This window comes from Phacochoerus africanus, chromosome X (genome assembly GCF_016906955.1).
Source record: "Phacochoerus africanus isolate WHEZ1 chromosome X, ROS_Pafr_v1, whole genome shotgun sequence".
NCBI classification, from domain to species: domain Eukaryota; kingdom Metazoa; phylum Chordata; class Mammalia; order Artiodactyla; family Suidae; genus Phacochoerus; species Phacochoerus africanus.
In genome coordinates this window covers 101,291,093-101,317,738 of record NC_062560.1, presented here as the reverse complement: position 1 = coordinate 101,317,738, position 26,646 = coordinate 101,291,093, and the positions used below count along the sequence as shown (strand labels likewise).

Genomic DNA, 26,646 nt, shown 5'->3' with positions numbered 1-26,646 from the left:
TAAACTTGGCTGTGAAAGAAAGATGAATAGACATGGGGGAAGGGGTGAGTAGAAATGATGAATTCAGTCTGGGAGGCACGGAGTTTGAGGTGATGCAAGTAAGTGGTTGGAAAAAGAGGAGCCGTGTGGGGTTAGAGATCTGGACTGGCAATCTGTGGCAACGAGGGTGAGGAGGACAAAGGTGGAACCCTGGGGACCAGCTACATTGCAATGATGAACCAAGGGAGAGGCGTGTGCTCAGGAAACTGAAAAGCACTGAGCCCAGCTTCTAACAGAGCTGGGGGATGAGCCCTGGCTGCCACAGACATATATTATTTAAAATTATTGGTATTTATTTTTATTTTATTTTATTTTATTTTGGTCTTTCTGTCTTTTTAGGGCCTCACCCCCGGCATATGGAGGTTCCCAGGCTAGGGGTCCAGTTGGAGCTGTTGCTTCAGGCCTACACCAGAGCCACAGCAACGCCAGATCCGAGCCGTGTCTGCGACCTACACCCCAGCTCACGGCAACGCCAGATCTTTAACCCACTGAGAGAGGCCAGGGATCGAACCTGCATCCTCATGGATGCTCGTCGGGTTTGTTAACCACTGAGCCACGACGGGAACTCCAATTACTGGTATTTTAAAATAAAGTTTAAAAAAAAAAGATATTAGAGTCAAGGAATTCCTCTCAGCAGGGGAGAAATCTGCCCCCCTCCCCCAAGAAACTCAAAGAATCCTCCTCCTCAGATCACACAACTCAGGCAATCTGAGTTCATCTGTTCACTCTGATGGTTCAAACATTCTGTTCACAATCGGGTGCAAAAGGATAGCCTGTGAGACGACATACTATACTTTCGGGAAGACCAGAGACAGGGTAGGAGGGAAATGATTGGATGAATCTGAGCAGAATATCCTGCCAATATGGAAAAGTCAAGCCAAGAAACACAGGAATTTTTCTCAATTGCTTAAGTCGTTCAAGCCAAAACAGGTATCGTGCCTGAAGAGTCTTGGATAATTATAGCTGTTCTGACCTTGCCTGCATCACTGACAAAATTCTCCTTAAAGGGGCTTAAAGTCTAATATCCGTACCTGAAAGTACCATTTTTCCCCCAGAGCCTATTTATCTCCAAATGAGTGGGACTAGACAGCTCCCTCTTGAACACTTATCTGGCTGTGGAGCCAGCGGAGGCACGTCATTGCCATGGAGATCAATTCTAATTTCCGCTCGTTTATCTGCTCTCCCTTCTATCTTGCTCAGACAGTGGAATGTGGAGAGAAAGTGGACCAAACCACCCCCCCAGCCCCCAGCTCCTTTTCCTTCTGAGGCCCACGAGTACCGACGTTGGGACATACGGGACGTGTCCCCAGTAGTTCAAAGTCAGAGCCATCCCCTCCAGTCGGTGTTTCTCTATTCTGTAAGGTCAGTGGCAGAAAACACATCTCTAGACGTTGAACGGTGGCCAAGAGAGAAGGCTGATAGGACAGGGTGACACTGCCTTAGAAAGGGACTCAACACAAAAAAACAGGGACGTCGGTGTGGCGCGCCTGCCTTCTAGAATTGACAATAGATTCAATCTGGGGTCAAAGCTGCTTTGCAACTGTGGCCTTGTCTCTCCCTGTAGCGCACTGATAAACAACTCAAATATAACATCGCTTCAGTTCCATGACCACAAGAACACGACGCCACAGATTTTTTAAAGACGCTGGATTAAGTTCCAACCACAGTCAATTGGCTTCTTTGTATACAATCAAAGAGTCTGACATGTCCAATTAGAGCCCAATCATGATGGGGGGGTGGGGGGAGAATCAAAGTCAGACGTGCTTGGAATGAGTAAATTTCTGAAAGAATATCTGAGAACCGACATTCCCAAAGCCTGCTATACTTTTTCTTTTAAAATCATACAACTTACACAAATAATATAATAGTGCTATGGGGGAAAAAAGAGAGATGAAACATTTAAAACAAATTTTCCCCAGATAATGTTATTTTCTCGTGGGATTTTTACTAAGGGAAAATTTCTGCATTACTTATTTACTTTTTCCATCTCAAACTAAAAAACTTTTAGTTATGAAACCGCAGGAAGCAAAAAGAAACAAAAAAAATCAGTCTGAAATTATTTTATATTTTATTGATACGTTCTCACTGAGAAAACACTCATAATGCATACTTTTCTATTTCAAGAAAAAAAAATCCCATGGATTTTAATTAGAAATTAAAATGTACAAAAAGTGGGGGAAAAAAACTCGCCTTCCTTCACATAATTTTATTTTCTTGTGAAAAAATGTTTGTAGGGAGTTCTGTTCGTGGCTCAGTGGTTAACAAACTGACTAGGATCCATGAGGTTGTGGGTTCGATCCCTGGCCTGGCTCAGTGGGTTGGGGAATTCGGCGTTGCCGTGAGCTGTGGTGTAGGTCACCGACACGGCTGGGATCCTGCGTTGCTGTGGCTGTGGTGTAGGCCGGCAGCTGTAGTTCCCATTGGACCCCTAGCCTGGGAACCTCCATATGCCACAAGTACAACCCTAAAAAAAATTTTTTTTAAAAAGGAAAAAAAAAGCCAAAAAACATGTTTGTAATCCTTTTATATACTATCGAATTTTGTCATTTAAACAAATCAGCCATTTAATTAGAAAATATCATGGAATCAAATGTTAACCGCATATATATTTTAGTAGAAGAAATGCTTCACTCTCACAAAAGAGGTTAAAATACACATCTGCACATAAACCTGTACTTCCCCGCTCTCTATCCATCTAACGTGGGGTTAACTGAGACACGAAAATTATCCCATTTCTACCAGCCTACATCGAAAGTGGAAAATAAGTCATGTGTCTCAGATGACGTGGTGTTCCTTTTATTGCAGGTGTTCACTGCTGCTGGATCACAACTGTATTTAACGGGTTAACAGCACTGAAACCGTCATTAAAGATTCTTTACTTCATCCACTGCAGGGAGTGAGATGAAGTGAAAAGAGAGAAAAAAAAATATATATATATATATTAAAATATATATATTCGGTCCCTAATTATTTATAAATATGCCAGTCCTCTTGAGGAAAGTTAGTTGTTAAGCTACCTGTTCAAAGCAAGCAAGACAAATACAAAGCCATAGAGATATATACCCAGTAGTGCAAACATCAGTGATTTCGCCAACTCAGACACTTGTTTACCCAAATAAGCAATAATTCCAGGATTATTGAAAGAAATTTATCCTTGATACCTGAACTTCCGAATCAAAAGAAAAGAGATTCTGTCTTCCATCTCCTCTACTGAGTTTGTTCAGCTGTTCGGTTTCTCTTCCATACTAAAATTAGACAAATAGACACACGCATACTGAACATTATTTCATGTGCTTCAAAACCATATTCAATACCATTTAAATATCTAGTTTATATGAAACTAGCAATCTGACACAGCTATTTCCAAATACTTAAGATGGTTCCAGAACACTCGCTGGGCAGTCACCGTCACCCATAATAGGCCATAGATCAGGTTCTTATACTTTCCATGTGCTTTTTAGAACACCAAGAATATTTTTTAACCCATACACCAAAACAGAAATATAAGAGACTCTGGATGTAAAAGAGAATTGACAAGAGAGAAAACACTATCTTTTATGTGTCCGTGGAGCCAGCCATGGAGTATTACATACAATTCTGAAGCCATCACTTTAGGAAAAACATAATGGGATGAACAGTCCCGAATGACAAAGATTCCGGGGGCGGGAGGGGGGGGGATGTTAAAACTTACAGGGGATCATGAGTGTGTTCCTAAATCTTGGAAAACAGCTTTGAAGCTTAAGAGAATGATAAATTTAAGGTAGAAAAAAAAAGTGACTTCTAAACTGGCATGAGTTAATACTTCGGGAATAAAGTAAAAATATAAAGGATTTTGGCAAAGATTTAAATGAAGAAATGGGTCATAATCTTCTAATCTATTACAGTACAGAGACCACAGACGAAAATCGGTAACTCTCTAAGCTGGGTGTGATAGTCTCCTCTACACTTTCAAAACTGGCTCATGTCAAACACCAAAGAGCAAAGTCAGTAGCACAAACGGTGTCTGTGAACCAAAAGCTTTATCTGATGAAATTATCATGGACACACACATAGGCATTCACAAACAGAGAGGCTATGATTTTCATATGAAATTAAGATAAACAAATCACTAGACTGAATATCATGTTCAATCTGCAGCAATACCCTTGAATGAAGAATATTTATGTTATGAAGGACATAGAGTAATTAAACAAAATAAGAAGTAGTAGATAAAATTAAAGTCACAAAAATCTAGACGTACCTCTTGGCATCCCAGAAAAAATAAATAAGTAATACGATTTTCCAAACTGTTACCTGGAAGGTACCTACAGGTCCAACTTTAGAAGTGTAACTTTTCTTTAACAATCTCTACCTGTTTCACGCATTTGCTGTGGGTTTTTTGTTTGTTAGTTTTTTGTCTTTTGTCATTTTAGGGCTGCACTCACGGCATATGGAGGTTCCCAGGCTAGGGGTCGAATCAGAGCTGTAGCCGCAGGCCTACACCACAGCCACAGCATCGCAGGATCCGAGCTGCGTCTTCGACCTACACCACAGCTCATGGTAACACTCGATCCTCAACCCACTGGGCGAGGCCAGGGATCGAACCCGCATCCTCATGGATACTAGTCGGGTTCATTAACCACTGAGCGAGGACGGGAACTCCTGCCGTGGTTTTTAACTTAGAAATGACATTGCCAAATGGAATCCAGCATTAAAACTTTAATAGCTCATTCTGTATTGTCTCAGCTGAAGGCAAGTTGCCATAAGAAAGATGTACCTTCATCAGTTCCGGATGCATGCTCCTTTCCAAACTGGCCATGATGTTCTCGGCTTTTCCTTGGCTGCTAGTTTCATCATCTGCAAATTCATTAAAAGCAGATGTTCCAAACCATGCAGACCATTACTAATCACCTAGGAGAAATATACTAACTATCTCTTCCACCCCAAACGCTCCTACTAGATTTATTGCAAAGAATTTTGATCATGAAAGCATAGGGAAAACATTAATGGACTTTTGAAAATCTGCCATGAATTCTCTATCTGTTTTAGTCTGGTTATATTTCATGGGTCAGAGCCCGTGTAGCATCAACTCTTTAAAAAAAAATCTATCAACCTCCATAGTCACTTTTAATGAAGAAGCAGGTCAACTTTCAAGATTAAGAGTTCTTTATTCACCCTACACAAAGGACAGTCTCATGGAGTAAAGACAAGGGCTTTACCTCCATAATGAATCATTAAAAATTCTGACCTTGTGCTGTTTCTACCGTCTCCTTTTTCTCTTGCACTAAACTGTCGGTATTGATCTGAATAATCTTTTTCAAAGTTATCAACCATTCCTCCATTTCCTGCTCAGTTTCAGCAGCCAGATAATGGCTATACTTATCTAACATCTTGAGTTCAAAAGCATGACGGCGCATTTTGGGGCACTGGAAGAAAAAAAAAAGTGTTCCGTTAGTTTGGCTGCCCTTTTAATATTAGATTTCATTTGTTTATTTATTTTTACCTCAGCTCAGCACATACACACGTCAATACTTTCATGAAAGAACTGCTTCTTTCGACAAGGAATAGAAACTCTGAGACGATGAATGACCATGTCAAACATATCTTGTGCGTTCCCCTCAGTAGTGAGCACGGCATGTGTGCACAAAGTTGGCATGAGATACTACACATTGAGTGAATAATATCATTTAAAGCCTTCTGACATCCTCCACATTTAGATCATCAAACGGCCACCATAAAAATAAGCAAATGTTTTACTATTTCCACCCTGCCCAAGGTTTTTCTGGCCTCTGTACAGATCTTCAAAATCAGCCCTTAAAAACAAGCATCCATGTGTGACCTGAAATCAATCTGGTACTTGCTTTAGATCACACCATAGAATGCAATCTTGGAGTTCCCGTCATGGCGCAGTGGTTAACGAATCCGACTAGGAATCATGAGGTTGTGGGTTCGATCCCTGGTCTTTCTCAGTGGGTTAAGGATCCAGCGTTGCCGTGAGCCGTGGTGTAGGTTGCAGATGCGGCTCGGATCCCACATTGCTGTGGCTCTGGCGTAGGCCGGTGGCTACAGCTCCAATTCGACCCCTAGCCTGGGAACCTCCATATGCCGCAGGAGTGGCTCAAGAAAAGGTAAAAAAACAAACAAAAAAAAAAAGAATGCACTCTTGCTCTCTGATTCACTTGACCATGCATGACATGAAATGCATCACCGTAGCAGAAAAGAAGACTGTAGTTGGGTCACATTAAATCCTGGCCCTCAATACGCATGATGGAAATGGCCAAAGACCAGCACCCAAGGAAAATAAAAGCCTCCTCCTTTCCTCAAACAGGATGGCACCTTCTTTTATAGAACCACCTTCTCTGTCAGGCTAAAGAACTGACACACGCTCCCCCTTCTCCCAAAGACGTCAGGCACAGGAATCAATAATTGTGCGCTGCATGGTCATTATTCAAGAAGGAACCAATAAAGTTCCTCCTTCTCATCTTCAAAGTATAGTAAAGGATGAAATTAAACTGCTGTAGCAAGTCATAAAGATTTATATATTCGAAAATATTTGGGAGGGGGCGAATCATAAATAGAAAGGGAGAGCAGAGCCTGGGAGCACCATAAAGGAAGGTCAATCCAGACTAGACTAACGGAGAAAATCTGGAAATTGTATGTGCCTTCGTCCTCCCTGTACGATAAGAAAGCTGTCTTGCATGCATGTGCCTGTGTGCTTGTGTATGTGTGTTAAGGAAGGCAACGTCTACTCACATAGATCTTTATGTTTTGTATATTTTACAATTTAAAGTTTTTTTCTGTTTGCTCCTCAGGGCAACCTCATTGAGAGTGAATGGATATTGTTTCCTTACATTTTTTTTAGGGCCGCACCCACGGCCTATGGAAGTTCCCAGGTGAGGGGTCGAATCAGAGCTACAGCTGCCAACCTACACCACAGCTGCGCCAAAGACAGATCCTTAACCCACTGAGCGAGGCCAGGGATCGAACCCGCATCCTCACAGAGACAATGTCAGGTTCTCCACCCGCTCCGAGCCACAACAGGAACTCCTGAGTAGATGCTATTCGTCCCACTTTACGGTTCTGAAATTTAAGATTCAAGTGGGTTGAAGGTATTGAACCGACATCATTGCCTGCCTCCCAATCAACGTAGTGATCCTGTGATCCTTCTGGTCAACCATGCCACCCTGGCTTTGCAGTAATGGCTCCTGTCTCTTGGTCGGTCAACTTGCTATTGAATCATCTCTCTGCCCTTGGCTTCTCACCCCATCCATGTTAACCCCAATGTCCATGCCCTCTCAGTAACTCAAATCAGCAAACATTTGTTAAGGCCCCTACTGTGTTCAATTCTACTCATTATTAAGAGGGACCCAGACATGAATATGACATGGTCTCTGTAATCGAAAAGGGAGTGTGCAGAACTAGTGACAAATGAGCATATGACTGATTGAGAAAAAAGCACAGAGGTAGCACAGGGGAAGGAGAGCTTAATTCCACTTGCTGAGCATTAGAGTGAGGAAGAAAACAGGAAATGCTTCACGGTAGAAGTGTCATTTGAGCCAAGCCTTAAAAGATAAGATTCAGGAGTTCCCACTGTGGCACAATGGGATCGGTGGCATCTCTGCAGTGCCAGGACGCAGGTTCAATCCCTGGCCCTGGGGCTGTGGGATAAAGGCTCCAGCACTGCAGCATAGGTCACAGCTGAAAATCGGATCTGAACTCCATACGCTGCAGGGCAGCCAAAAAAGAAAACAAAAATGGAGTTCCCGTCGTGGTGCAGTGGTTAACGAATCTGACTAGGAACCATGAGGTTTCGGGTTCGGTCCCTGGCCTTGCTCAGTGGGTTAAGGATCCGGCCTTGCCGTGAGCTGTGGTGTAGGTCGCAGATTCGGCTCGGATCCCGAGTTGCTGTGGCTCTGGTGGAGGCCGGTGGCTACAGCTCGGATTAGACCCCTAGCCTAGGAACTCCAGGAGCGGCCCTAGAAAAGGCAAAAAGACCAAAAAAAAAAAAAAAGACAGAAAACAAACAAAAAGATAAGATTCAGACAAGGACAGATGGGGAAGTACATGCCAAGCAGAGAAACAAATGTAAGAAAGGCACACACATGTGAAACTCTGGGGACTGCGTCGCCTGGGCCTGGTGTGTCTAGAGCATAGAGTATATAAAGGATGCTGGGGGCAGGGGCAGGGGAGAGGGACGACACGACGTTAGGAAGTAGAATAAGGTCAAATCACGCCTTGACCTGCAATGCCCTGGTGGGAGCTTCCGAGTTCACTCTGCAAGTCAGTAAGTCAAGAGCCAAAAGGTTTTGTTTTTGTTTTTTGCTTTTTAGGGCCACACCCGTGTCATATAGATGTTCCCAGGCTAGGGGTGGAATAGGAGCTACAGCCGACAGCCTATGCCAGAGCCACAGCAACTCGGGATCCGAGCCGAATCTGCGACCTACACCACAGCTCACGGCAAGGCCGGATCCTTAACCCACTGAGCGGGAACAGTGATCGAACCTGCAACCTCATAGTTCCTAGTCGGATTCGTTTCCACTGCGCCACAACAGGAACTCCCAAGAGCCAAAAGATTTTGAACAGCCAAGTGAAGGACCCCATCTGTGTTTCATGAAGACGGGGTAGAGCAGGACAACACATCAGAAAGGCAGGAAGGCAAGAGTCTAGGCAAGAGAATAAAAGGGAGAACTGGAAGAAGACAGTGAGAATGGAAGAAGGTAAGAGATGCAAGAGGCACTCTGGAGCCAGACTCCAAAGGACTGGGTAAACACCTGAATATTGGCACAGAGGGTGAGTGGGAACACTGAAGAGGATTTCGAGTTTCTAGTATGAATATTTTGGTGGATGGAGATGCCATTGACCAAGGCGGGAAAATGCTGAGGTTCTTAATAGTTGATCAATGACCCACTTCAAGAAAGAGAAAGAAAGATTACCTCCACAGCCCTACCTGAACCACATCAATGCAGGCGTCCAAGTAGATGCAACCTTTAGATTCTTTTGAATTTTTCTCATCTTTGTAGGAATTGAGAATATATGAACCATCAGGGAGCTGAGTTAAGTAAAAATACCGCCTCTTGAATACCTATAAGGGGGGAAAACCAACAGCGATACACAGTCGTTACATTGCATTGGAACAAAAAACCCTGAAGGGCTTGCCACAGGCATTCATTATATTCTGACACTCGTCAGACAACTTGAAGAAGTCGTAAGGAATTACCATTATCTTCACTGTTTTAAGATGAAAAGCTTGGGAGTTCCTGTAGTGGCTCAGTGGTTAAGGAACCTGACCAGTAACCATGAGGTTGCGGGTTCGATCCCTGGCCTTGTTCAGTGGGTTAAGGATCCGACATTGCTGTGAGCTGTGGTGTAGGTCGCAGACACAGCTTGAATCCCATGTTGCTGTGCTGCGGTGTAGGCTGGCAGCTGTCACTTGGATTGCACCCCTAGCCTGGGAACCTCCATATGCCGTGGGTGCGGCCCTGAAAAGACAAAAAAGAAAAGGAAAAAAGATGAAAAGCTTGACAACAAGTGCTTTACCCCCAGTCAAATATCTGGAGAAGTTTTAACACTTTAATTGAGCATTTCTGTATCTAAATCACTAACCATTTCCCTACAGCATCCTCAACCTATTTAATTGCAAACCATGACTGGATTCTTACAATTTCATTCCCATCACCACAAATCCAAGTACACACACACACACACACACACACACACACACACACACACACACACACTCACCCCTCTACCAAATATTTACATATCGCCTCACTCACGCTGTGCCAGTGTCCCCACTTTTGAGAATCTAGCTTATAATGCACTCACAGGGAAAACACTGACAGCCATTATTTGCCCCCAGTTGCTGTTTAGTGTCCTGTATGCTGAGATTTGAGTCAAAAGACCCAATGGGATTGTGCCATCCGCTTGTAATTAGCGATTCGTAACAGTTAAGGGGTAGCCTGTTGTTACAACTCACAGTGAAACCCACAGGAATGGGGAAAAGGAGGGAGAAAGCCTGATTCATTTATCTGCCCCTCTACTCTCCCTCTAAAAAGTCTTGGACCTGATGGAGGAATTGGAAAAAGGGGATTCAGAGCTCTCTGAGAAATCTATGCTTCTTTCAGTAAGCCACAGACTGCCAGCTGTCTCCAGGACGTGCTACAGAAAAATTCTCCAGGATAAGAGATCTAAAACCATTTCAGGGTGGGAATGGGAAGAGAGACAAGGAAAGAGCCTCTTGGTGACAATACTGAAGAAATGCATTCCTCTGCCATTTTGTTTTCCTTGCAGAAGTTGGCTTTGAGATGGAAGCTTGCCATTTCCAATCACTCCTCTGATTATTCAGTATGATCTCTGAGTATTTTAAGAACTTTCATTATAGAAAGAGCATTATTTGGCAAGAACATTCTTGAAAACTATTTAACTTCTGGCAAAGTATCTAAAATATCAACAATTTCTTTCCCCACAGCATGAGTAAGCAAAATATAGAAATGGGTTAAGGGACATTTCTTTTTAGGAAAACTAGTAAAAAGAAATCATATGCTTATAGTTATTTTGGACTTGTTCAAACAACACTGATTTCAGAATGAATAACAAAAATATTGGAGTTCCCATCATGGCTCAGCGGAAACGAATCCAACTATGCATGACGATGTGGGTTCGATCCCTGGCCTCGCTCAGTGGGTTAAGGATCTGGCGTTGCCATGAGCTGTGGTGTAGGTCGCAGACACGGCTCAGATCCCACGTTGCTGTGGCTGTGATGTAGGCCAGCAGCTGTAGCTCTGATTCAACCCTTAGCTTGGGAACTTCCATATGCTGCAGGTACAGCCCTAAAAAAAGAGCAAAAACAAAAAACGACAACAAAAAACAGTATGATGTCTACTCTACCAGGTTAGACTGGAAAGGTTAGGTTCCATTTCAGGGAGACCATATATGGGTTAGACAGTATCAACTGAAAGAAATACAAGCAGAAAAGGCCACTGTGAAATGGAAAGATATCTCATGCTCTTGAATTAGAAGAATTAATATTGTTAAAATGGCCATACTACCCAAAGCAATCTACAGATGTAATGCAACTGTTGTGAAATTACCCATGACATTTTTCACAGAACTAGAACAAATAATCCTAAAATTGATATGGAACCATGAAAACCCAAAATTGCCAAAACAATCCTGAGGAAAAATAGCAAAGCAAGAGGCGTAAGTCTCTCAGACTTCATACAATGCAAAAAGTTACAGTAATCAAAACGGCACAGTATTGGCACAAAAACAGACACGTGGCTCAGTGGAACAGAATAAAGAGTCCAGAAATAAACCAACAGACCTATGGTCAACTAATCGTCAACAAAGAAGGCAAGAACATAAAATAGGAAAAAGCCTCTTCAGCAAGGGATCTTGGGAAAGTTAGAGAGCAGCATGTAAATCAATTAAGTTAGAACACTCCCTCACACCATATACAAGATAAATTCAAAATGGCTAAAGGACTTAAACATAAGGCATGACACCATAAAACTCCCAGAAGAGATCATAGGCAAAACATTCTCGGACATAAATCGTACCAAGGTTTTCTTAGGTCAATCTCCCAAGGAAATAGAAATAGAAACAAAAATAAACACATGGGACCTAATCAAACTTACAGGCTTTTGCACAGCAAAGGAAACCATAAACAAAACAAAAGGACAATCTACAGAATGGGAGAAAATATTTGCCAACTATGTGACCAGCAAGGGCTTAATTTCCAAAATACATAAACAGTTCATACAATTCAACCAAAAAAAAAAAAAAACCCACCAAACAACCCAATCAAAAAAGGGACAGAGCACCTAAACAGACATTTCTCCAAAGAAGACATACATATGGCTAATAGGCACATGAAAAGATGCTCAATAGTTAGCAATAATAATATTGCTACTTATTAGAGAAACACAAATCAAAACTACAGTGAGGTACCACCTCACACCAGTGAGAATAGCCATTATTAAAAAGTCTACAAATAACAACTGTTGGAGGAGGCGTGGAGTAAAGGGAACCCTCCTACACTGTTGCTGGCAATGTAAGTTGGTGTAGCCACTATGGAAATTAGCATGGAGTTTCCTCAGAAAACTAAAAATAGAATCATCATATGATCCAGCAATCCCACTCCTGGGCATATATCCAGACAAAACTATAATTCCAAAAGATACATGCACCCCCTACGTTCATGGCAGCACTATTCACAATAGCCAAGACATAGAAACAACCTAAATGTCCATCAACAGATGAATGGACTAAGAAGATGTGGTGCCTATACACAATGGAATACTACTCAGCCATAAAAAGAATGAAATCATGCCATTTGCAGCGACATGGATGCAACTAGAGACTCTCATACTAAGTGAGGTCAGTCAGACAAAGAAAGACAAATAGCTTATGATTTCACTTATTTGTGGGATCTCAAATATGATGCAAACAAACCTATCTTTGAAACAAAAACAGATTCATGGACAGGGAAAACAGACTTGTGGTTGCCAAAAGGAGGGGGTTGGGAGAGGGATGGAATGGGAGGTTGGAGTTAGCAGATGTAAACTATTGTATATAGAACGCATAAACAACAAGGTCCTACTGACAGCACAGGGAACTATATTCAATATCCTATGACAAACCATAATGGAAAAGAATATGAAAAAAAATGTGTACTACGTATAAATGAATCACTTGCTATACAGAAGAAATTAACACACTATAAATCAACTATACTTCAATAAAAAAGAAAATACCACTTTGTTATCCAAAGCAAATCAAGTAAATATTACTGCATTGGGAAAGAGAGTGTGTGTGTGTGTGTGTGTGTGTGTGTGTGTGTGTGAGAGAGAGAGAGAGAGAGAGATCTCATTTCACCCACATTTACATTTACGGGAACTATAATTGAAGAAATCTAGATTCATATACAAGGAAAATGTTCATTATAATGGTATTATATATATGTTTGATTACATTTATGACAATAGTTCACATCTGTTATTAAGTTGATGGAACAAGAAGACCTAAAATGATATATATAAGGGTGATTTCAAATGAAAAAAAAACTTTTTAAAAGTTAATTATGTATGACAAAAGTTAAAATACATTTTCCAGGCAAAAATTAACATTAAAAATTACAACCAGATTAGAATCTGAAGTATGATCAAATCTAAAACTCAAAGTTCATAGATTCAGTGGTACAGTCTATAGAAGCCACTGGCAGAGTCCTGAGCCAGCAACAGAGGAAGAGAAAATTCAGAGCAAAACATTTGTGGCACTGAGTCAAATTATAGGCTGCAACATTTTCTTCATGCACAGCTGCCTCACCAAGCAAAGATGTTTCGTGGCTGCCGCCACTTCCAGTATTAGCAAATCGCATCATTACAATAGAGACGGAAAGAGATCTGAAATTACTGTAAATCACTTCCTGTAACATTGCAATTATGTCTCAATGTGTCAACAAGGTAAGTAGCTTATGAATCTGGGGACAAAGCTTGATTCCCACCCAGCACTCCTGTTCCCCAGCAGCGTACTTGTCCTCAAGACTCGGCTTCTCTCCATTTCCTCATTTGTAAAATGATGGGGATCCCACCAAATGATCGGTAAGATTCTTTTTTTTTTTCATGATCTATAAAGAGTTTGACTGAAAACGAACAAACAATACAGTAGCCTTCCTAGCTGGGGGCCACATTCCCCATGCGATTTTCTATAGGCTAGAAGCACACAGTTTGTACAGTGAGGAATTTTTTTTTAATCTTTTTTTTTTTTTAAGGGCCGCACCCATGGCATATGGAAGTTCCCAGGCTAGGGGTCCAATTGGAGCTGCGGCTGCCAGCCTACACCACAGCCACGTGAGATCCAAGCCGTGTCTGCGGCCTACCCCACAGTGCATGGCAACGCCGGATCCTTAACCCACTGAGCGAGGCCAGGGATCGAACCCGCGTCCTCATGGATACTAGTCAAGTTTGTTACCTCCAAGCCACAGCGGGAACTCCAGGAAATTTTTTTTAAGAAGTCATTTCTACAGAAATCAGACTCTGCCCCAACAACAGATCTGTAAGATCTCTTCTCGTAACATTCCAATGATCTATGATGGATTGCGACTTCTGAAAAGTTTCCAAGGTGCCTTTCAAAGAAGAAAAGAGCATCCTAGAACTCTCATATGGAACCAAAAGGGAAATCAGAAAGATGACTTCCCCATTATTTTTTAACGCTCCTATTTAAGGGTATAGGTCTACATTGCTTTTCCATTTCAAAAAGAAGACACCTGTTAAAGTAATGACTAAATAGAACAGTGGTGATTACTCAGTATCCTGCCTTTTACCTGAAGGCCTCAATTCCTTTGTAACCAACAGCTAACTCTTTTAATGCCACTGGAGGAGAAGCATCGTCACCCACTTTTTACCTACCAGCAAACAGAAAGACACAAGAGCTCGCTCAAGTTCACCCAGGCGGGTGGATGACAGAACTGGAATCAGAATCACAGGACAAGGACCAACAAAGAATGCCTCGCCCAAACCTTCCAGTGGCTTCACATCAAGGTTAAAATCAGACCCGAAATCCACCACATAGATGATGTGCCTGATCCGACCTTGGATCACGTCTTGGACTTGATTTCTAGTTATGCTGCTCCAGTTACACGGGCTTACCTGCTGTTCCTCAAACCAAAACGCCTCCTTCCGGCCTTTGCACTTTTGTCCCCTTGGCCTGGAAGCCCCTGCCCCCACACAGCCACAGGGTTTTTGAGGTCTCCACTTGAACCCTACCTCCTCTAAGAGGCCTTCTATTACTACCTGCCTTCATGGCAGCCCCTTATGTTACCTTATAACTTTATATTTGAATGATCACTATCCAAATATATCTTATTCACCTATTTTTTTTTGTCTGCCTCTTTTAAACTGTTAAGATCCACGTCTCACCCACTGCTGTATCCGCAGTCCCTATAACAGCGCTTGGAACGCAATAAAATTTTGCAAAATGAATGAGGAGTGAATGAATAATTCATCCTCCAGTGCAGACTCTCCAGTGGTTCCATCCACTAGAAGGCTGTTTCCCTGTAATGCCCATATTCTTCTTCCTCATCACCATCTTTATTATTTTTCCTAGATGGTGACCATAGCTGAAAATTCCCCACCTTCCTCAGTGAGAAGCATGGACCCTGACGAGTGATCCACGCAGGCCAGCCAGAGGAATCAAATGGAGAGTCAACCGAAAGAGATAATTTTCTGCCATCGGGTCTTGCCAAGTCTCCTGAAGGCCCTGAGCTGCCTGGATGACAACCTTTTGAACATTTACCATATGACCCTTTCTGGAGCAGAAACAAAGGCCTTTTTGTCTTTTTTTTTTTTTTTTTTTTTTTTTTTTTTTGCTATTTCTTTGGGCCGCTCCCGCGGCATATGGAGGTTCCCGGGCTAGGGGTCCAATTGGAGCTGTAGCTGTCGGCCTCCGCCAGAGCCACAGCAACGCGGGATCCGAGCCGCGTCTGCAACCTACACCACAGCTCACGGCAACGCCGGATCGTCAACCCACGGAGCAAGGCCAGGGACCGAACCCGCAACCTCATGGTTCCTAGTCGGGTTCGTTAACCACTGTGCCACGACGGGAACTCCAGAAACAAAGGCCTTTTGTCACTCAGGGGAATCAGCGATGGAAGGCAGGAAAGTGTGAGCACCCAGCATCCTCAAATGAGGAGAGCCTTTGAGGATTTTTATATAATAAATCTCAAGGATGTTTACCTAGGTGTGATACCTAGAGGGTAATTATTTACTGCTAACTTCTAGGAGCCAGGAGCCCTGCAAAAGGATGGTCTGAAGGCTTTGGCAAAGTAGGTGGGCCAGGAGCCGTGGGGAAACGGGGTGGGGGAAACTTCCTTGACTCACGTCTTAGAACAAAAGAGGAGGCAGCGAGGAAAAGGAGAATGCAGGGGAGCCACAGACACGCTGGTCTCAGAGCTGTTCGAAGCCAAGATGAAAGAAACAACGGGGAAGAACACCCCGCGACTTATCAGAAAAGAGTCTCGGTTAATTACACCAGAATGTCAGGCACATCATCCTGCTGAAGAACCCCTACCAGTAGGTTGGCAACCTAATCTATCACTCATCGCCCTCCACTGGATCATTTTCTAGTCCTCCCAAGTTTGAATGTATTATAGAGGTCAACACTCTGGAAAATCAGTTAAAAATCAAATTGCTTTTCATAAATCTCTCCTATCTGGACACTGGAGATTTTTTAACTATTTAGTTTGAAGCCAAGTCTAAAAGAAGGGGTCTACAGTCCACCATTCCAGACAAATGAATTTATCGACTTTCTTTGAGCATGTCACGGCCCTGCTCAAATTCCCAAAGACTCTCAGTTACCCCCATGGTAAGGCTTATGTGCCTGATTTGGCACAGTCCGAATAACAATATAAAATAATAACAATCTGTAAGGCGTTCCCCTGTGGCACAGCGGGATAAGGATGTGGCATTGTCACCGCAGCAGCTCAGGTCGCTGCTGTGGTACAGGTTCGATTCCCGGCCTGAGAACTTCCACATGCCATGGGGGCAGCCAAAAAGAATTAATATAACAACAACAATCTGTGACATCTACAGAGTGCCTACTCTGTTAGGGTCTCTGGCCAAATGCATTTCTCACATTATATCATTTAATCCTCATAATGCCCTTGCGGTAATTACCATCATCTCCATGTTACAGAGGAGAAACTGAGGCATGGGGTGATACCAAGGGACCAAATCAACTCCATCACCCATGACTACCCAACTTCAGCCAACATACCCCCTTCCCCCCCCACACACATGCACTGCCTGCCATGCTCACCTCCTTTCTGATTCCCTTCCTTTGAGGCCTCACCTCTTTAAGAAGCCGTTTCTGACCCCAGATCACAGTGACCTGGACTCATATAGCACTGGGTCTCTGTACCACCTTTAAACAATATATTGTCGTTGCGTGTCTCGTCTCCCCAAATAGGTTTTAAGCTCTACATGTTACGCCTCTCTTTCTCTCCATCCTCTGCAGTGCCAACACCTTGTACTAATAAGATATTCAATATATACTTGGTGATGAGTTCATTGATTCCTAATAGTGTCTGACACATAACAAGTCCCTAATAAATGGCTTTAAACAGACACCAATAAATGAGAGGAAATGAAACATAAAAAACCAATTAGGGAGTTCCCGCTGTGGTGCAAGGAGATCGGTGGCGTCTCTGCAGTGCCAAGGACACAGGTTCAATCCCCAGTCCAGCACAGGGGGCTAAAGGATCCGGCTTGCCACAGCTGTGGTGTAGGTCACAACTGTGTCTTGGATCTGATTCTTGGCCCAGGAACTTCATGTGCTGCAGAGCAGCCAAAAGGACAAAAGGAAAAGAAAAAATCCAATTAGTGAGAAATCCCTTTCCCATTAAAATGAGTGTAATCTGTTTGTTAGCTGTGAGAGGGACTGGTAGGTTTGTGCACACAATGTATTAACATATCAAAAATAAAAGATTTCCTCTTCCCTTTGCTCTAATAAACATAGTGCCCTTGGCCTCCTGGCAATTATTTTAATACTGTATTGCTTTCTTAGGTGAAATTTTCTCTTGATTTGTTGCTCTCCCATTGCAGAACGCCAAAAAAACAACAACAACAACAACAACAACAACAATGCTCCCAGAACAGGCAAAGAATAAGGGAGAACTTTTAGACTCTGGATGTACAACAAATGGCTCTTTTCTGTGCAAAGAAATAGAAGGAAAGAAAGAAAGGGCACCAGAAGTGAGTCATACATCAAGCGGTTGAACTTGCAACCCCGATAACATACCAAGACACTTCAGTGTTTAATTGCTAAGAACGAGGAGGAGGGAGCTTGAGGAATGTGACCGAACTGAGCCAAGAAGATGCATAAAGGTGGGTGTCCCAAAGGGTTGGCCAAGAATCTGCAACCGATTTTTTTTTTTAATGAAAAAACCACTCTCAAGATCAGATTCTTCCTTCTTCCATATATCATTATATCCCTTAGGAAAAATAGTTTGAAATACCGAGGGAAGGTCATGTGCAGTATCAGAGCTAGCTAGTTCTCACGAAATTCCTGCACTGATACGGAGAGAAGCTGAAGAAAGCAGATGTCTCTAGCAGCGACTTGGGAAAGAGAGCATGTAGGTTTCTGCTAGGAGTGGCGTTTCTGCCACAGAGCGCACTTCTTCTCTCTGCCATCTTCAATTTCTCTCCAAAACTTCTTCCAGGCACTGAAGAGTGGCAGTGGGGTGTGTTCTCATTAACTAGAAAGTACAAATTGAGGGAATTAATCACCTGTGACAAGGCTCGTCTTGTTTGAACATGAACCCCGAGCACAGAGCAATTATGAGCTGAGTAAAGTGGTCACTGCGCCCAGACAACCAGCAGCGCTTCTGTGAGAGCCGCCTGCTGCCAGCATCCGCCTCCGTGGAAGGACGCGCTCAGGCCCCGACAACTGACAACTGTGACGTGGAGAGTGACACACATCATTAGCAGCTCTCCTGGAGCCTGGGCTCCTCAGGGCTCGTTCTCAGCCAATAAATGGGGAAGCTCAGCAAGCACTTTTGGAAAAATAATGACAAGTGCAGAAAATGGCCCAGATTCTATCTGAACTGACCAGAGCTGGTGGAAAGGTGTATCCTGCGGAAAATACAAATGTTTATTTCACAAATACAAGGTCTTCCAGGCTTCCAATACGAAGAATTCAGCTTAGTGCCTTCTCCAGCCCCTTTTCCCTAGAGCCCGTCACCACTGGCTTGAATGTTCCTGCAAAACTGTCTATCTAGGGAGGTTTAACTTCCTAAGGCAGCTCATAAACAAATTACTTTGGCTATACCATTCAGATTGCATTCTAGGTCATATGGTTGCTTTCTCAAAAGACCTTATAAAGTAGAAATCGAGAGTTCCCTGGTGGCCTAGTGGTTAAGGCTCTGGTATTGTCACTGCAGCAGCTCGAATCACTGTTATGGCACGGGTTCGATCCCTGGCCCAGGAACTTCCGTGCTGCAGGTACAGCCAAAAAAAAAAAAAGGGAGGGGGGAATCTTCTGATTCCCTTTCAATTTCTGGGCTTTATGGAGCCTTTTCTAACCCTCTTGCCGTCATTTTTTTTTTCTTTCTACCTTCTCTCATGATTCATCTTCTTCCTTCCTGGCTATTAGATGCCCTTATTTCTCTGAGTTGAAATGGCCCGGGAAAAGGACTCAGACTTGCTGATAAAAAGTTTGACGTGGTCGTGCATAATTTCAAATTTTCCAAAGGACTGATTCTACACAGCTTTTAAAATCCAGAAATCGTTTAATGAATAAAGATCTGTAGACTTCAACCTCACTCCGAAAGACACCAAGCCGCCCTGCTTTTAATCCCTGTCATCCCCAGAAAGGTCTGCAGGCCAATGTCAAGCCACAGCGCATCTAGGAGGCACAGATAAAACAGGAGGGAAGAGGCATGGCTCCCCGTGGGCTGTTATTTGCCAATGAGTCATGATTAATACCCAGATCCTTCTGCTGGAGCTTCCTGCTTAGCCTGCTCTGAATTTGCAGGGGCTGTCAATGCTGGAATGTTCTGATAGAAAAGGTTCTTTGCTCTCAAACTCTGCAAGCTCTAGCCCTGTGGTATTCATTGCTGAAGCCACCAAAGTGTGTCATCCGTGTGGGCTGGAACTGCTAGCAGGCAGGGGACTCCAGATGCACCCAAGGTAAAACTGCCACCAGGATCAGGAAAATGACTCAGCCGACAGCATACCTGAATCATCTTCCCACTTGCTTATGAGATGCGTTGCCATGCTTCTCTTCCAAGACTAACACAGTAAGCACAAATATATAGGGTTTTTTCCCTGTGGAATGTCTCATAAACCTGCAGCCCTTGGTCTCAGTTCTTCTGTCCTATGCCTGAGCCAATCCAGGCCTGATTCGGGAAGAAGGTGTAGGACGCCCCCGAACCCTGGACAGAGCACCTAAGTCTACAAGCCTGAGGCTCCCAGTGCCCTGGGCTCCTGCTTTGGCCCTCACCAAGTTCCAGCCTGGCGACTACAAAACACTGCTGCCCACAGCCAGTCCCCAGCCCCCCACCCCGCGCCTGTTCCACACTCACAAGCCCTCTGTTTATACAGGGAGACAGAGCACAGTAAACACTGCGACTTTCCACTGATTTCGACTATGCTAAAACTAAATAAGAGTTAAAGCATAATTCCCTTTTTTTTTTTTTTAATCTTTTTAGGGCCGCACCCACGGCACATGGAGGTTCCCAGGCTAGGGGTCCAATCGGAGCTGTAGCTGCCAGCCGACACCACAGCCACAGCAACATAGGATCTGAGCCGCATCTGTGACCTACACCACAGCTCACCGCAATGCCGGATCCTTAACCCACTGATCGAGGCCAGGGATCGAACCCACGTCCTCTTGGATGCTAGTCGGGTTTGTTAACCACTGCACCACGACAGGAACTCCAAAAGCATAATTCTTAAAAAAAAAAAAAAAAAAAAAAAAACTATCTTGACAAAATCCCTCAGATGCTTTGAGTGAATCTGGCTAAAGCTTCCTCTCATGCCGACTCCAGCCGTGATAAAAGCTGGGACAACACCACTAGTGCTGTGGTTTAAGAGATAAAACCAGAAGGATACAGGATGTATATTCAGCTCCCAGAAATCCAAAATGGAGAGCCAGCACCCACGCTACAGAAGAGCGGGGAGAGTGGAAATCCATAGTCAGAGACAATTCCCAAAGCTCATTATGGCCTTTATATTTCAAATTATTCTCCACTCATTGCTTAAAAGAGCTGTGTGAAGCCTATGTCACCAAAGTTAGGTTACTTCTTTTCCTTCCTTTGCCTACTGTTTGGTAGAGATGTCTAAAAGAAATGTGTTTTTATGGAATGTGAATTATATCTCATTAAAAAAAAAAGGAGAAGAAAGAAGTGGCCAGAATATGAACAGCTGGGGGGTAAAAAAGAGGAAAAGCAACAAGCCTAGCTCAGCAGCAGCAGGGCAACAAGTAGCTGGAAACAGGCAGCAGCTGAAACCCTTCAGCCAGGCCACGTAGTCACTGGGTTGCCTCTCAGACCCACCACCACCCACGTCATGAATTTATGGTTCCTGCCTGGCCCCTGGAAGCGGTGGGGTTTGCAACCTCAGGGGCAGATGATGGAAGGCCTCAACAATCAATGTCTGACTGAGTGGACTGCTTTTCTAGTTCCGCTGTAACAAATTACCACACACTTAGTGGCTTTAAACAACACAAATGTATTATCTCACGGTTCTGGAGATGAGAAGTCCAATGGGGCTCTCACTGGGCTCAAATCAAGGTGATTGCAGAGCTGTGTCCTTTCTGGAGGTTCTAAGGGAGAATCCACTTCCTTGCCTTCTCCAGCTTCCAGAGCACCCCCCCACACACACTTCCTTGGCCCTTCCTCCGTCTTCAAAGCAGCCACTAAGCCTCCCTCTGATCCTGCTTCTGTCCTCATCTCTTTCCCTAACTTTCCTCTGCTGCTTCTGTCTTCCACTTATAAGGACCCTTATGACACTGGATAATCCAGGCTAATCTCCCCACCTGCTGACTAGTGATTTTAAGTCTCCTACATTCACCATGTAAGGGCTCCAGGGATTAGGAATGGACCTCTTGGGCGGGGGGCTTTATTCTGCCTCCCACATCAACCAATCTGCATTTCACGAATTATGAAAAGAGACTTGAAAGCATGCACTTTTTAGAGACAACTGTATTTTGTGTTATGATATGTGAGTGCCAACAAAAAAAGATATATGGAAAGTGAATGATAATTTAAAGGCACAGGAGTAACTCGCTATGGAAAGGAATCCAGTGGTGAACTGTTTCATAACCATATTAATTCCTTAGCGTCTTGTTTTAGGAATCCCGGTTTCCATACCTTATGTTTACTTTATCTTGGACTAAAGCTTAAGTATGGGTAAAACATTTGAATATTTGAAGAACGTTAGGGGAAGGGAGTGGATTAAGAAACCGGAGAACCGGAGTTCCCATCATGGCTCAGCAGAAACAAATCTGACTAGTATCCATGAGGATGCAGGTTCGATCCCTGGCCTCACTCCGTGGGTTAAGGATCCGGCGTTGCCGTGAGCTGTGGTGTAGGTGGCAGACGCGGCTCGGATCCCGCGTTGCTGTGGCTGTGGTGTAGGCCGGAGGCTACAGCTCTGATTCAACCCCTAGCCTGGGAACCTCCATATGCCGAGGGTGCAGCCCTAAAAAGCAAAAAAAAAAAAAAAAAAAAAAAAAAAGGAAGAAAAGCAAGAAACTGGAGAACCAATTTTTAACAAATGGCACAGAATTATCACCTTCACACGTGCATTTCTGAACCTGATACCTCTGATAGGAGAAACATTATAAGCTGTGGCATAGGTCGCAGATGCAGCTCGGATTTGGTGTTGCTGTGGCTGTGGTATAGGCTGCAATTCAACCCCTAGCCTGGGAACCTCCATATGCCTCGGGTGCAGCCTTTAAAAAAAAATAGTAATAATAGTAATAATAACGACACCTGCATCTAGGGCTGCCATGAGGATTAAATGAGATACAAAATATAAAACACTCGGTATGGCGCCTGGCACATACCAAGGATTCAATAAATGGACTTCCTCATCATCGCCATGTGCCAAGTCGCAGGCTTAGGTGCAGGAGACACATAGGAGGCATCTTAGAACTTGGACTTGTTATTTGCAGAGCTTGAAAATTAAAGCGAGAACAGGACATGACCACTACATGGAAAGCAGCAGGCAAAATATCAAATTAAGATAAAATGTGAGTCTCCCCTTGGTAGACACCCATGGTTTGTGCTGGCAGGCTCTGAGAAAGATAGAACGACCTTTAATACTTAATGGAAGTGTGAATCATCCTCAGCAAACCCCATGATGTTATATTGAACAGCTCAAAGAACAGTTATATTTGGTATCAGAGGATAATTTGTTTTTCTGCTCAGCATCTTCGAGGAGCTTGTTAGTTCTACCTTTAGATTTTCATGGCTCTCCACAGCCTCCCGAACAAAAGCCAACCCCACGTCCAAAGCATTCAAGGCCACGAACAATTTTTTTCCCTCTCACTGTTTCTAATGTTATCTGCCATTGGCCCTGGACACAGACTCGCTCTTCTGCCCAAACTGCCCAACGCTCTGGTTCTGACAGCACTAAGGTACCACTCTGTAGGGCAGTTCATTGGGTATCTTTCTTACCTAGTCTGGAGGCTACTGGAGGCCAGGGATCCCATTCTAAATATCCATCTATTCCCCCACAGTGGCCAGCATATAATAAGCACCTAATTAATATCGGCCAAATAAAGACAGTGCACTGTTCTTCTACTCACTGCATTCTTTTCCACACAGGCATCTGTGATGCCCTTTTGTTTCATTCAGCTGACAGCCTTCTTTTTGAACATCCTGATTCAGAAGATAATAATTACATTTCTTTAAAAAGGTGCACTTCTAAATTTATCCTGACATTTCAGAGTTTTGAGATTCCGTACATCTGTGAGACTCCTCTCACCGAAGTCTTTTGGGATTTTTTTTTTTGGTTTTTTTTGTTTTGTTTTGTTTTGTTTTTTGCTAGGGCTCCTTATAAAAATTTTTTACAGGGAGTTCCCGTCGTGGCGCAGTGGTTAACGAATCCGACTAGGAACCATGAGGTTGCGGGTTCGGTCCCTGCCCTTGCTCAGTGGGTTAACGATCCGGCGTTGCCGTGAGCTGTGGTGTAGGTTGCAGACGCGGCTCGGATCCCGCGTTGCTGTGGCTCTGGCGTAGGCCGGTGGCTACGGCTCTGATTCGACCCCTAGCCTGGGAACCTCCATATGCCGCGGGAGCGGCCCAAGAAATAGCAACAACAACAACAAAAGACAAAAAAAAAAGACAAAAAAAAAATTTTACAAAGAAATATTGTTCTCAGGCCACTCGTGGCAAGAGCCTTAAAATGGTGAGATAATAGCGACTTCTTACCTTCATGGTAACCGTGATGGTGCTATTGACATTGGCTTTATGCAACCAGCCTTGCTTTATCACGCCACCCTTCTGAGAACATAAAGAAGATGAATCCTGAAATAAGAGTGAAAACCCTCAGTGGAACAGCGGGCAGCCAGCCATCTCAACAAATAATTGGGGGAGCACGAACGAGGCCCTGCCCCATTTTCCCAAGTATCAATGTGCCCCTCCCAGCCCTCCATGGAGAGGCCTAACTCAACCTGAAATCATAACCTACAGAATGAAAGGCTCTGTGCCATGCACACAGTAGGCACTCAATATTTACTGAATCGTATGGGCTGTCTTCTGGGAAAGTCTTCTGCATTATGCAAACAGTCAAACTGCACCACAGAATGTCACAGACATCCGGGCCATCTGTCCCCAGAGGGATCTATCAGGCAGAAGGGCCCACATGAATCACCACCACACGCCCAGTGTGGGAAAAGCAACTCCACAAGCGTGGCCCGCAGGTGGGAAAACATGTTTACTTACAAATCACAGCCCATTTCGCTTGATTTTTTTTTCCTAAACTCCATTTGGAAATGCAACCATTTTTTAAAAGAAAAATTTAAAACATTCGTTAGCTTGAACGTTGGCCCCCAGATCATTCAAAAACAATTCTCTGCCTCATCTTTTCTCAGGGACATCTCTCTCAGCAGACGTGAGCTTGAAGAAATCAATGCAGTTGCCCCCAACTTTACCTCATCCTTGTCACAGTCTTCATCAATCTCAAACACGTGGTTGGGAATCTTTTCTGGTCGCAGAGATTTGCTGAAAATGCAAGAGAGTTGTTTTAGACACTGAGCAGAACAGACAAAAAGAAACACAAGCGAGATGAGTAGACTTCTTTCTTTTCCAACCAAGACAATGCCAAGACATAGAAGGAGCAATTCTTTGCTCTTTGCCAAACTCAGCTTCACGTTACCTTGTGTAAAAGGACTCCCACGTGTGCAGCCAGCAGCAGAGACATAACTAAGCCCCAGTACTCAGGGAGAGCAGGAATTGCAAGGAATGTGCGCCTGGGCTGTCAGTGGTGGGGGAACCTTATCTTTCCCAGGCCAAAAAGCAACAGTGTCGTTCTGGCTCTTCCTTCTGTTTGCTCTTATGACCTTAGACTGATCATCTTAGGACTCCACTATAAAGGGCAGCTTTTTTTTTTTTTTTTTTTTCAGGGCTGCACCCACAGCATATGGACGCTCCCAGGCTAGGGGTCCAATCAGAGCTGCAGCTGCCAGCCTACACCACAGCCACAGCCATGCGGGATCTGAGCCATGTCTATGATCTACACCACAGCTCACAGCAACACCGGCTCCTTCCACTGAGCCAGGCCAGGGATCGAACTCACCTCCTCATGGATACCAGTCGGGTTCATTACCACTGAGCCACGAGGGGAACTCCTAAAGGACATCTTTAAGACTCAGTTTTCTCCTCCAGGAAAGTGCTCTGAAAACTACAAAAGGCTATCCACCAAGTCTCATCTCTCCAAAATATCTCGTGTATGATATCCTGTAAGGCTAATAGTATTACAGGGGAGAAAAGTGAGGACTTCAACAGCCCAAGTGACTAGCCCAAGGTCAGGTAGCTAGTAAGTGGTAGAAATAAGATTTGAACCCTGGCAGTCTGGCTCCTGGGCCAGGGTGCTCACGGCAGTCCTTCAACTCAACTGAAAGGGATGGACTTCTGTCCACAGATGTCGGGCGCCATCCAATTGAGCCAAATGTCTTCTAGCTTCCTCCTTGACAGCACTAGAAAATGCTGACCATATTATCCAGAATTAAAGAAAAATGATTTCATGGTCAATACGGATGTCCCAAAGTCAAACAACGAACTCGTCCATTTTGGGGAACATTTCAATGAGCAAAGTCAAAACATATCCCACTACTCAAAATATATTTACCGAACACGCTGGTTGTTTGAGGTTTTGCTTTATTACACATCATAACTGGGAAGCTTTACAAACTTTTTTTTTTTTTTTAAAAAAAGTAGTTTAATAACTCTCCTCTTGAAAGTTTCCCTTCAACTCTAAACTTACCATGGCAACATTCGAAAGTCCCCAGAGAAGTCTTCATACTTGTAGTTTATCACATGCCAATCTGTGCTATAGGTTTTAATACACTGAAAAAAAAAAAGCTTCTTTAATTTGAAATGTAGGAAAAGTACACATATATCCACTCTTTTTAACATCTGATAATAAGCTGACAGACGTTTAATAATCATTTGAGGGAATTCCCATTATGGCTCAGTGGGTTACAAACCCAACTAGTATCCGTGAGGATGCGGGTTTGATCCCTGGCCCTGCTCAGTGGGTTAAGGATCTGGCGTTGCTATGAGTTGTAGCGTAGGCTGCAGATGTGGCTCAGATCTGGCATTGCTGTGGCTGTGGCTAGGCTGGTAGCTGTAGCGCTGATTCCATCCCTAGCCTGGGAACTTCCACATGCCGTGGGTGCGGCCCTAAAAAGACAAAAAAAAAAAAATCATTTGGGAATTGCTGGTAGTGGGATCTTCCCTCAGGGATTTTAACTATGTCTTCCTAAACCAGTCGGTGGCAATAAATCCCAATTTATATGCTCCCCTGGACCCTCTGACTCCAAGTCCAAAGAGTATTCAAATCCAAAAAAAATAAAAAAAAAGAAAAAAGAAAAAACAACTAAGAATATAAGCTACTTGTGAAA

The 26,646-nt window shown here is 43.7% G+C and overlaps 1 protein-coding gene across 5 annotated transcripts in view; it reads right to left on the bottom strand.

Annotated features, from left to right (window-relative positions):
- DOCK11 (dedicator of cytokinesis 11) overlaps positions 1-26,646 on the bottom strand; it is a 198,083-nt gene that overhangs the window by 122,398 nt on the left and 49,039 nt on the right. For 4 of the 5 annotated variants that reach the window (XM_047765108.1, XM_047765105.1, XM_047765106.1 and 1 more), the window contains exons 4-10: positions 26,007-26,089; positions 24,676-24,745; positions 23,954-24,049; positions 8,966-9,100; positions 5,267-5,444; positions 4,796-4,875; positions 3,201-3,284 (exon numbers count right to left, since the gene is read on the bottom strand). In XM_047765108.1, the coding sequence (XP_047621064.1) occupies positions 3,201-3,284; positions 4,796-4,875; positions 5,267-5,444; positions 8,966-9,100; positions 23,954-24,049; positions 24,676-24,745; positions 26,007-26,089 (726 nt within the window). Of the gene's footprint in view, positions 1-3,200; positions 3,285-4,795; positions 4,876-5,266; positions 5,445-8,965; positions 9,101-23,953; positions 24,050-24,675; positions 24,746-26,006; positions 26,090-26,646 lie in introns of those variants that run through there. The other variant, XM_047765109.1, reaches the window with a different exon arrangement.